Raw genomic sequence first — 12,585 nt, 5'->3', positions numbered from 1 at the left:
ATAGAAATGCTCATAAAAACCCAACAGAATGAGTAACTTTGCACTCCATGTTAATTGATAGCTATGAACTCTTGGGCAATGCTACCAAGTATTACCTAGCTACTATTTCTTCTCATCTCTAAAAAAAATTTATTTAATGTTGCTATAAAAAAAAGGGTTGTGAAGCATTCAGTACTAACTTTCTGGCTTCTGCTTTTTAATAAAATTATTACCTTTTCCTACTCTTCCTTTTCAAGGAAGGATTATTACCTTTTCCTCCTCTTCCATTTCTCTACATGGCCATTACCAATTCCTTTGCTCAATGAAGTGAGAGGCTGTCCCATTAAATAAGATTATACATTTAAGAGCAATAATGAAACACCATAAGATTATCAGCCACTCTCATAAATTAACTAGACAATGAACATCAACCATAAGCATGAACTAATTCAGAGTCCATCTCTGGTCAAGACAGGACTCAGAACTGCATATTCATGGTCATCACAGAAAACCTGACATGAAGTTTCACATCCTAATCTTACCTTACTGTAGTTAATTTAAGCATCCCTAGCCTTAAAATACTGACAGCTGAAATTTAGGACTCAATTTTTGTGAAAACAAGCAGAGTCTTCTAATCTTCAAGTTCATTCCAGCACCTCCAGAAACCAAAAAACCCAAAACCATCCAAATAGCTTGCATTTTACCTCTGAGTCAACACATAAGTCATGGCTGACCTTATCAGGCCATGGAAACTCTTTTACTACTTGTCCTCTGGCTGTTTTAGGACTTATAAGCTTTTCCATAAGGGTAGAAGGTTTTATTAATGCACTGCTCAGTAAGGGGCTTCTTAGGATTTGATAAAAAACACTCCTGTCTTCAGCACCTGGTTTTCCTTCTCCTAGTCATGTCCCACAGAGCACTGTAATTAACAGTGGGGCTCAAATAAGCTACAAAGAGCTAGAAGCACTGGCTCCTTTGTCTTACAGCTACATGGAGTCATCTCCTTATACTATCATAGAAGAGAAAACAAACAAACCAACAAAACCCCACAAACAAAAAACCACCACAAAACTCCACTTAGTGGAAGCTTGATACTTGTGACACTGAATGCATCGAAGGTAGAAATGACTTAAACAGCCTGAAAAATGGGGGCAAAAGGAAAGATTTGGGGGGGGGGGGGGGTTGGGGGTGTCAGAATTCAGCCTGGAACAGTCACTCTAAACTGGAGAACTATACAACCTGGAATTTGTATACTCTTTGACTAGTAAGTGTCATAAGAGATGGACATGATCCAATCCCAGTGGCCATTAATATTTTATTTGAAGGAAAACAACTGCTGACTGGAAAAAAACCCCAGTATTATCTTATTTACAAAAGAGACTACTGCTTGATGTTGACAGTGTGACTAAAAAAAAAAAACAAAACTATAAATCTTTCTGAAACTTCTAAGAAAGGGAGATAGTGCTGTTCAAGAAGTATACTTCACCACTCTGAAAACATTAATTGAAAGACCTCCATCTGCCCACTGTTCTTCTCATTACAGCAAATAGTCTCATTTACCTTCCACAAACTTATACTTAAGGAAAAGGAAGGAGGGAGTTGTATTTAAGTGTAAATAGACAGACCATAAAGATGTGCAATGCAGAAATGCAACGATACACAAAGGAATTCTAGTTAAAGATTTAAAAGGAAAGGCTCTTCCCTAAAACCTCAGCAGAGCATAATTCTTTGTGCTACAGCAAAGGAAGTCTGTCAGGAGACTGCAAATACCTTAAGGTCTCAATGTTAACTACTCCATTATTCAGCTGCAGGAACTTTTCTCCAAATCAAGCCAGCAGACATTCTGTAATACCTAACCCATAATTCATCAAGCTCTTCATCTTCTAAGCCAAAACTTGTCCTCAGGCTCTGCACACAATGGGGCATGAGCCAAGGCCACAAGCTGGGCACCTACACAATCTTTTTTTTATAAATATGAAGCAGAAACTCTCAGGCCGCCTCCATACTGTGCAGAAGTTCATAAACACATAATAAATTAAATATAGAGAAAAACAGTCACCAATGAGACCACAGTCCTGAACTCCAGCTTTCCAAAAAGGTATCCATCATACTGACACTGACTGGACTCATAGATGTGCCTACTCCAGCAAAGCAGTCACAAAGCACCCTTTTCTGAAGAAAAAACTATTATCTAGAAGTAAGCATGATGAATTTTCAACAGTGAATCAGGTTCAATTTTTTTTTTTTTTTTTTATCCAGGGAATCTGTTTTGTTTCTCCACAAAATGCAGAATATTGGAATATTTGTTAATCTAAGATTTCTCATGTATAGGTATTTTAACCTCTCTCTGTCTTCAAGTGTTACTGCAGAAAATGTCAAGATCTTAAACAAAGGGGAGTGGGAACTTTGTAAGGGGAGAGAAGGGAGTATGCTTTTTGTGGTTGTACTCACATCGCAAAGGTGATGCAGGTTGATTCTGGCCCAGTCTCAGTGGTAATGAGCCATCAGTGGACTGCTCTCCTGAAATCATTTTTTTTACTGGGTAATATTTGGGCTTAATCACATATTCCTGTGTTTGGCCGTGATGAAGATTCATCATTAGTGTCTGAGATGAAAGGGGTATCATCCTGTTTTGGAAAGAGATAGAAAAGACAGAACAACGTAAGAATTAATAAATTAGACTTAGAAACTACTTTTAACAAAATTGAATACAAATTCAACTGTACTCCACGTTCTCAAAATACAGTTTGGGAAACCTACCACCTTACAAAGGAAGCACCTAATTTTCCAAGCATTTAGCACCCTCATTGTCTTGTCAGCTCAATAAACTCCTAAGAAAGAAAGACTACAGGGATTATATAACTTTATTTTTGATATGGCAAGAGAAATATCATGGACAGCTCAGAAAACAGGCAGGAACAGGGAAAAGCCCTGATCAAAATGAGTTGAAGCTCAAATTTGTTAACACACAGAGCTTTCCAGACAGGTCAGAGAAGCAGTGATGCTTTCAAACTTTATTCCATTTCTTACAACTGTCATTCCATACAAGATATATTAAATAGAACGTAAACCCAGCTGACTTTCCCCTTCTGTTCCCAGAAATAATTTCCTTCTTCACCACATCCCTCTAGCCAAAGAGCAAGCACTGCTCCTCTTCCCCTTTTGCAGACGGTTTCCCACCTAATCAGAAGGTTTGTGTCCCGGAGTTGCATTACTTTGCCCATCCACTTTCTCTTTGCCTGCACTATCGAACATCTGACAAATGTCCCATAACCAGAAATGTCCCATAACCACATGGCCTCCCTTAACAACAAAACCATTTCCCTTTCCAGCTAAACAAGAAGATTCCTTCAAGCTCAGGATTCCCCCACAGCTAATCCTGGCTCATATTGTGAGATTCGTCCCTTGGACCTCAGCTTCTCACTGCACAAGGCCTTACCAACTTTCAATAACAATTCCCTCCTCTCCCTGCCAAAAAGCCCATGGTTATTTTTTTAGCCACCATCAGCAGATTGGGCAGCTCTTAGCTACAGGCAATGAAACTGCAAGCTGCTTTGGGGCCCCAAGGCTGAAGAATCCCACCACCTGGCGAGTAATAACACATTATGAGATTTGTAACAACCATCCCTTGGAGTCACAGTTCTACAGGGTAAGTAACTCTCCTCTGAGAATAAGTCTTGAACCCTATGCTATAAAGGACAGCTGAGCAGCACTTCCCCACTGAGGTGAGACTGCAGAGTTTCAGCTAAGAACTTGCATGACTACTGCATTGTTTTCTGACATGTGGAGCCAAAGCCAGCCCCTATATCCAAAGCAATGCCTAACTCCTTGGTGATGTTATTCAAGATGCTTAGTAACTGCTGTAGCCAATGGATTTGTGGTTAGAACAAACAATGGGGTTTTGTCCTATGCAGATGCTCTTTTTCTCAAACTGATCCAAGTTAACAAGAGCAGTCATTAATAGTGACATTCTAAGCCTCCTGTGTAGAACAGAAACATAACTGCTCAGGCTGTCTTCAAGTCAGTATTTCTAATACAGTACTTACACAGGCTCATTACATTCAGTAGAAGCGCTTTTGCCAGACTACGAGAGAATACTGTATTGTCTATGTTGTCTTTAGGGTTCCTATCAGAAGATCAAAAGAAAGCCTTCACTGGAGGTGGTCAGGCTTGGACTGACCAACAGAGTCTCATAAGTACGACCAGGAAACCCTCAGCCTGAGATAAAGCTGAAATTGTTGCCTTCAGTACTGCTGACATATGAATTTCATTTCTTTGAAGAATCGGTGCAATCACTCCTGCACAATCTGTTTTTTTCTAATGTGATTTCATTTGATGCCTACGCATAAGGATATCCATTTCTGGTTTTGGACATCAAAGAGTGTCTATACTGAATGTAGAAGCAGGACTTGACAACAGAGATCACAATACTAGATACAGATGCTGCCATTTAAGTGGCTAAATGTTTTCTGTTAAGGTTATAACCAGTTGTAAAGTATTAGAGAATCCCAGAATGGTTAAGGTTGGAAGGGACCACTGGTGGAGTCAACCTATCTGCTCAAGCAGTCTTCCTAATGATCTCTGATTAGCAGTCCCCTAATTACCTTTGTTGCCCTCTACTCAAACCCGCTCCTGGAGCTCCACATCTCTCTTGTCCTGAGCAGCCTAGAACTAGATACAGCACTCCAGATGTGCCTCACCAGCACTGGGCAGAGCAGCAGGATCTCATTCCGTGCCCTGCTGGCAATGCCCTTCCTAAATGCACCCCCAGTACACCATTGGACTTCTTGGCCACAAAGACACACTGCTGGTCCATGGATGGCTTGTTGTCCACCAGGACTCCCAGGTCCACCTCCACAGTGCTGTTTTCCAGCAGGTCAGCCCCCAGCCTGTACTGGTACAGGACCCTGCATTTGCCTTTGAACTTCAGACAGGTCCTCTCTGCCCATCCTCCAGCCTGTCAGGATCTTCCTGCACAGCACTCTGAGGAATCAGCCACTCTTCCCAGTTTTGTGTCATCAGTGAACTTCCTGAGGAGGCATCTCCCCCTTCATCCAACTCATTGATGAATGAGAGAACAATATGGGACCTGGTCAAGCCTTCTGCCATTCAGCCAGTTCTCAAACCACCTCACAGTCCACTCCTCCCGTCTGCACATGAGGATGTTGTGAGGGACAGTGTCAAAGGGCTTGGTGAAGTCCAGGTAGAAAATATTCACTCCTCTCCCCTCATCCATCCAGGTAGTTTTGTCACTGTAGAAGACAGCTGGGCTGGGCAAGCATGATTTATCTTTCCTGGTCTTCCATATACTTAAAGATCACCTTCAGAACAGGCAGAGATTGAGGTGAGGCAGTAGTTGCCTGGGTACTCCTTCTTGCCCTTTTTGAAGGCTGGGGTGACATTTGCTTTCCTCTAGTCCTCAAGCACCACTTCTGACTGCCATGACCTTTCACAGGTGACCATGAGTGGCCTAGCTATGATATCTGCCATCTCTCTCAGCCCTCATGGATGCATCCCATTGTGGCCCATGGACTTGGGGATGTCAAGTTTGCCGAGGGAATCTCTAACCCAATCCTCTTTGATGAAGCTAAAAGTCCATTCCTTTTCCCTGGTCTCCCAGGTCAGAGATTGCTAAGGGCTGGTCTTGTCAGTGAAGACTGATGGACAGAAGTCATTCACAGTAATTCTGCCTTCTTTGCATTCTCTGTTACCAGAGTCCCCACTCCATTTAAAAACAGGTCCACATTTTCCTTGACTTCCTATTTGTGATGGATGTATTTGCTCCCTGTACTTGATATCCTTGGCCAGGTTTTTACTTCCAGATGGGCCTCAGCCTTCCTTGTTGCATTTCTGCATATTCTAACAGCATCTCTATTTATGTTTTAAGTGTTCTATCCCTGCTTCCTTCTCCTTTGTATCTCTCACTTGTGCTTGGGTATGGATAGGAGGTCTGTGTTCATCCTTGCAGGTCTCTTGCCCACTTCGTTCAATTTCTTGCTCATCAGGATGCACCATTTTTGAGCCACCTCCCCCCCCCCCCGCCCCAAATCCTTGAATATTGACCATCTGTCTTGGAAACTCCTTCTCTGAAAGCACATTCCAATAATATTTGTCAAAAAAAGTCCCTGAATAGGCTGAAGTTAGCTTTCTGGAAGTCCGGGGTTGCAATCTTAATTGCTGCCCCTCTTTCTTCAAGTAAGGTACTGAGTTCCACTATGTCCTCGTCACTGTAGCCAAGGCTGCCCCAATCTTCATATGTTCAACAAGGCCTTCCTTGTTTGTTAGTATTGGGTCCTTTTATTTTTATTATTACCCTTTATCTTGCCCCACATCCAGGCACTGGATGCCCAACTGTCAATCTACAAAAAAGTCCATCATAACACTTGGAATCATAATAAATTTTAAAAAAATCATTTAAAAAACCAAAGAACTCATCAAAACCACAAATGCCATATGTTGGAGGCTGAAAGTTTTAACACCAGAATTTTTAAAAGTTGCCTCTTCCTTCTCAGGTATTTTAATTCTCTGCCTTAATTTAGTTTGCATTAATGTTAATGAATTACTTCTGGGGTCTGCCTGCTCCAGGGTTCAGCTGCTGTACCCCTATGACAGCTTTGTTTTTTTTTCCAAGAGTGGCTTACTCACTACTACACAGGAAAGCCTTAACTTTATCAATCCAACTCTTTAAAAGGGAACATCTCCTTGTGATGTGTAAGTTGTTAATTTTTGTTTCAATGCAGACTAAATCACCTAATCTAAATCACCAAGGTATCTGCTTACAATAATCACACAAAACCAAAGTTAAGACTTGTCTGGACCCTTTTCCTTACATACTTATGCTCAGTTTTGATGATCTTGGTATACTGACATTAACTTAATAAACTTGACAAAACCTTTCCATTGCTGAAGTGTACACCAGGCAGATAAACAAATGTCTAACTGCACCTTCAACAAACAAACAATATGATAAATACTGATAAGGTTACAAGAGCACTGCCGAGGAAGAAGAAACATTTTCAGCTAACTATCATGCAAAAGAAAGGTCTCTTGCTTGATAAACCAGAGAAAGAATGTGATGTATCAGAGTAACTCCAGCAAGCAGAAATGAGATCGACATTTGGCATGAAAAATACTGTCAAGACGAAACTAAGACAAATCTCACTCAGGTGGCTTTCTTTATTTTATTTACTCTAAGCCTGATGCTCCCATGCCTGACTCCTAGCTAGCAACATTTCAGAAAATAGGAATTGTTAACACTACTTCTTCATGCAAGCTCAGAAATTAAATTCCTCCTTCACTACCTCCTCCCAAAGTCACAATGAAAAATCAAAGGGAGAAGAAAACCATTATTTTCCAAAACTATAAGATAGTAAAAAAATATGCAGGCCAGTTCAAAAGGCATGGAAATAGAACTAACCATTCACTCCCCTGTAAATTGTTAAAATTCAGTTGCTAGTTCAGCCTGACCTTTGCCAGCTGTTTCCTCCTTCCACTGCTTCTCTGATATATGTGTGTATATATATATATATATATTTTTTTAAGATATATGAAAAAGTTTAACTTCCCAGCTGATGATGAACAGATGGGATTTCTGCAAAGCCCTTTACAATATCAGACCCATCGTTTGTCAAGGATGGACTATTTCACCAGTAACAAGAGAGAGAAGCATTCAGCTTTTCTCTATTTTCACCATTGCAAAGTTCTGCTAAAAAATTATTTTATGTGCAAATATGTGTTTTTAATGCATATTTAAAAGTCCCGTTCCTGAAATACAGTGCAAACACTGCAAAACAAACACTGAGACCAGCCTGTCCTATAATAACAACCCTACAATATTGCATTAATAGCTTCTTTATAAAGCTGCTTTGATTTATATCTTTGCAATACATTTTTTCTCCAGGCAAAATTTTGCAAAGATAGTAGTTTGGATATAATGTATTAGTTTTCAAATAATACCATTAAGTTATTAATTCCTATTTTTTTACCACCTTAAAGAGTAAGATTATTATTTTACAATATAGAAAATACTTGTGATTATCATCAAATTGATTTGGTTCGTAAATGATGTAATATAACAAATCTTAATAAAGTTATTTAATCTCCACCAAGATAAAAAGGGTAAAAAGGAATTCAAAGATGTTTATAAAGGTTTACACAGAAATGTGAAACATTAACTTTTCCCACAAGTATCAGTTTTGCCCCTCTTATATGTAATTGCTGTGGTAAAAGCCTTGTCCAAGACACCTTCAGGGGTTATCTAACTCCTAAGTGTTTGCTAATAAACCCAGTTCTGTATTTGCAGGCTCAACTTAATTGTTCATTCGTTGGATCCCATTTGCCAGCATAACCTGGCTGATCCTTTTTAGCGGAACTAAAGCTCTGTGAAACAAAACTCTCTGAAAACAGTACAACTACGATTCCATTGATACATTTCATCTTTCACATACAACACTAACTGAAGTGTGTAGATTACAAATAGTCTTCCAGGTTTCTAAAGAAATACACTGGGGTTTGCAGAATCATAAGCAATTATTCATTTCCTAGATGTCAAAAGGCAGAAAGAGCTCTTAAGGCAAAAGAAATGTGTCTGTTGGTTAAATCTTCAGATGCAGAGCGACCATACAGATGCTTGGTCACACAGGCTGCAGGATGCAGCAAGTTCTAGCAAGTTATGCAGCAGCAAACAAGCACTCCTCATGTAATACAGCATTCGAAGACTAAACTTGAAGAATATTCCTTCTGTAATTTACTTACATTATAAACAGTAATTCTATCAGTAAAAATAAAAAGGAACATTTGACTACTGCATCTTTTCATTAAAATATGTATAAAAAGTTTGCCCCACCCCACTCCCAAAGTGCCATCAAGATACAAGTGATGACAATTTAAAAGAAACCAAACTTCTTACATTATTAAGTCTTAAGTATCCTTCAGGTATCCTAAACCACCATTAAAGAAATGGTACGCATAAAGGCTAGGAAAGTCTGTGATAATGATGAACACAAACCAGCTGAGTCTAAGTCTCACAGTAATTGCAATTCACAAAATGAACAACTAGGAGTCACAAATTATTTGGTACCTCATGCATACTTTTGTTAACACTTAACCAATGAAGCTCTTCACAAATCCAGATTAATTAATTTGACATCTGGATTACTCTATATAGATTTCCAGCCATACATATATCTTCAACTTTCTAGACACCTCTTATCAGTCAAGTTCAAGGAGGCAAAAAACCCAAAAATTCCACAACAGAAAACCTACATGTGTTGCTGACTTGTTCCTTCCTCTACTTTTATGGGTTAACTCTTCATTTTGGGGGTTTTTGTTGTTTTCCAGGATGCTACATTTATAGTACTACAGTCAGGTAAGATATTTTGTCACTGTCAAATTCAGCTTTTGAAAGAGTGGCTGTTAATGTCACTTGCAGTAAGAAATTGCCCTTCAAGCATCCACTGTGTTGCAGCACTGAGTCAAGATGAAATTCAGTAGTTAGTAGCAGACTTACACACAGCACTATGTCAGTTCAATACGCTGTCTTCAGTAAATTCATGTATGTTTTTCCCTTTCCTGTTTTACATTATATTTTCTACAGAAAAACTGCTTTTGTTTCTGTAGTCCTAGTGGCATGTTACACTGACACCGTATAATAAAAAATTAGTCAGAGCAAGACATATTAACTAGTGATAATTTCTAATCTGCCAAGCCAAGGGACAGACTTTGGTATTAGAAAAGCATGTTTAAATGAGAGTTAAAAATAGAAAAACTCCCACAATGGATGTTACACGATAAAGGCAAGTGAACACAGCTGCTGCAAAGCAAACCCACGCATCACTAATCTACTCAAATTCTTTAGCATGTTAAACAAAACAGGAGACAAAGAGCCCAGTAAGCTGATGTAACTTATCTGAAATTTGAAAGAAACTTTGAGGATTTACATTTGAAGAAAATACTAAAATCTTAGATTACAAAACAGTGCTGTAAGCTTCAAATGGGCAAATATATGGAACATAACAGATTCATTTTCCTGTATATATATTAATTATAATAGATCCTTTTGAAGTCTATTAACATATACATGGTTTGATAACACCTCACTTCAGGTAAATCAGTAACTTAAAACTACATGCAATTTTGTTACAGTAGTTCAGAAAACCCTCAATTATTATTTTGTCTTCCAGACTAGCAATTACATTCACACAAGGTAAATTCTCTCGGGGAATACACTTACACCCTTGTCTGAGTTCAGCAGAAATCTGTCATTTAGGAATATAATACCTAAATAAAATTAAAAATGCTAGTAAAGAACTGAAAACCTTGGCCTATCCTTGATATTTTGACAGGTTAATTCACGATTACAAAAGACAAAAGCAAAGAGCAAGTAATTACCCCATTAAGTTTTTGCAAATATGCAGATGGATTAGCAAGAACTGTTTTCTCACTACTGCTTGTTGCATCTAGAAAATGTTCTACAGGTATGATCTTGCTGGTATCAACAGTTTCTCAGAAGGAGTCAGATATAAAGGAACACATCATAGGTTTATAACCTTTTTATAAATTAGACCTATGTACAAGTAGGAAAAGACACAAATCCCCAAGACGATTAATGGTGGCTAGACAGGAAGAAATGAAGACTGAGTACCTGGACTGTAGAGGAAATTGAGCACTGATGAACATGACAGTGTGCATCAGAAGCAACCAGAACTTGTCACACACAACTGATGTCTCTGAGGATGCAGCCAAACAACCGAGAGGCTCTCGCATCAGACCGGTGAAAGCTTCCAGCGTACAAAATTGGATTAAAAGATAAAACTCAAAGCCTTACTGAAGTGCAAAGAGCTGAGGGAAAGCAACAAGGAAGACTTTTAAAGGCATTCATATTCACAAAACTTAAAGTGTCCAGAAAGTGCAGAAGCAGGGAAAAGCCTGACTCTGGTTCCACAGGAATTCTTTAGGTAATGTATGATAGAATGACACAAAACAACTCTAATTAAAAATTAACTGCAGTAAGTTCTAGACTAAAAACAGAAATACTTTTTCCACATAATGCATAATCAGAACTATGATGAGATATAATTAATCATTATTGCTTGCAAGAATGCCAGTGTAAATGGTTGATGAGCACACCACAAATTTGACTGAGATCACAGAAAAAAAGAGTCAAAAATCCTTATGCTTAAGGATATCAGTTTCCTAACAAAAAATGCAAACAGACCTTTCTTTTCTCCTGCTAAGGAAGTGCCAGGTGTGCAAGCTGGAGCACTTTATCCCTCTGTAATACATACTGATTGCTTACATAAGCAACCACTAGCAGATGTATACAATACTGAGTTTGCCCAAGTACTGTACACAAGAACTGCTCATAGGAGAGAAAATTATGTCTTCATGTTTGAGTGGGAAAATGGTTGCTGCACATTAAGAATCTTAACCACATTTACTGAAGACTTTCTAAATCTACTTGACAAGAAACATAATTTATGATGAGCAAGCCTTGAAAATTTCAAGATTGAATCCAGACTCCATCCTCATCATGTGTATTCATACAGAAGCTTTTTCTGGTATATGAAATCAGCAGCAAGAAGCTCTGACAGACTCTACTGGCTACAGAATACGCTGTCTGAAACACCATAGGGGCTGCTCTTCTTAAGTTGCACCACAAAATTTAGCAATCCTAAAGATGGAGGGTCAGAAAAACCCCAAAGTTTACCCAAGTTCTCCACAGCAGTCACCTAAATTCAAGTGATGAAACAATGGCAAGCCTCCTACCACATCTGGGAAGTCTGGAAATGATGCACAAGAACAGAAGTACATGTTGTGCTGTACCACAGAGGGTGAAAAGATTAGTGGTGAAAAGTTTTGGACATAGAAATAATATTTGCATTAGGCCAAGAATACTTTTAACATCTAAGTTTTTAAATGTATAATTACTTTCTTAGCTGAACTAGATGAACAACTCGTATGATCTATTTCTTCATACCACAAAATTGAGCAATAAAGACTGCCCTTCATATTAAGTCACCGCCAAAATGGAACACTTCTATCTGTGGGCAGAACCAGAGAAAGAGGGGACAGCAGCAAGCAGTTACACTCACCAGGAGCCCAGTTTTGGGGTAAACGAGCTTCCAAAACATTGTGACATATATACACAAATAGTTTGAACATAACATCACACCGAAAAGTATTTTCTAATTAAGATAGTAAACTTCTGCAGGATCAGAGGGCAGCAATTTCAAAAAATTGTTACTGAATTGTAGTTTGTTGAAATTCAGTCAAGTAATATTGTGTTCACTAAAAATACATACATATGATGAATTATAACTATGTGTTCATCACAATGTATTTTCAGAAAAATAACATCCAGAGAAACAGCGTGTTTGTGCCTACATCCTTTTTGTGTCAGTGCAAGATCCCTGATGTAAAAAGGTCACTTCAGCAGAACTAAATAACAGACCAAAGCCAACAGAACTGATAAAGCATTTATTCACTGTCATGACCTAAGAAATTCCTCTGCAGAGAGAACCTTGACTGAGAACCTTGACAACAGATTAACAAAAATCAACATGCCTTATTTATACCTCTACAATGGAAAATAATCAAACTCCACCA

The 12,585-nt window shown here is 38.7% G+C and overlaps 1 protein-coding gene across 12 annotated transcripts in view; it reads right to left on the bottom strand.

Annotated features, from left to right (window-relative positions):
• LTBP1 (latent transforming growth factor beta binding protein 1) overlaps nucleotides 1-12,585 on the bottom strand; it is a 186,544-nt gene that overhangs the window by 137,839 nt on the left and 36,120 nt on the right. For all 12 annotated transcript variants that reach the window (XM_040058399.2, XM_040058401.2, XM_040058400.2 and 9 more), the window contains one exon: nucleotides 2,431-2,606. In XM_040058399.2, the coding sequence (XP_039914333.1) occupies nucleotides 2,431-2,606 (176 nt within the window). The remainder of the gene's footprint in view (nucleotides 1-2,430; nucleotides 2,607-12,585) is intronic.

The sequence above is a fragment of the Hirundo rustica genome, chromosome 3 (assembly GCF_015227805.2).
Source record: "Hirundo rustica isolate bHirRus1 chromosome 3, bHirRus1.pri.v3, whole genome shotgun sequence".
Taxonomy (NCBI): Eukaryota; Metazoa; Chordata; class Aves; order Passeriformes; family Hirundinidae; genus Hirundo; species Hirundo rustica.
This window is presented reverse-complemented; position numbering and strand designations above follow the sequence as displayed.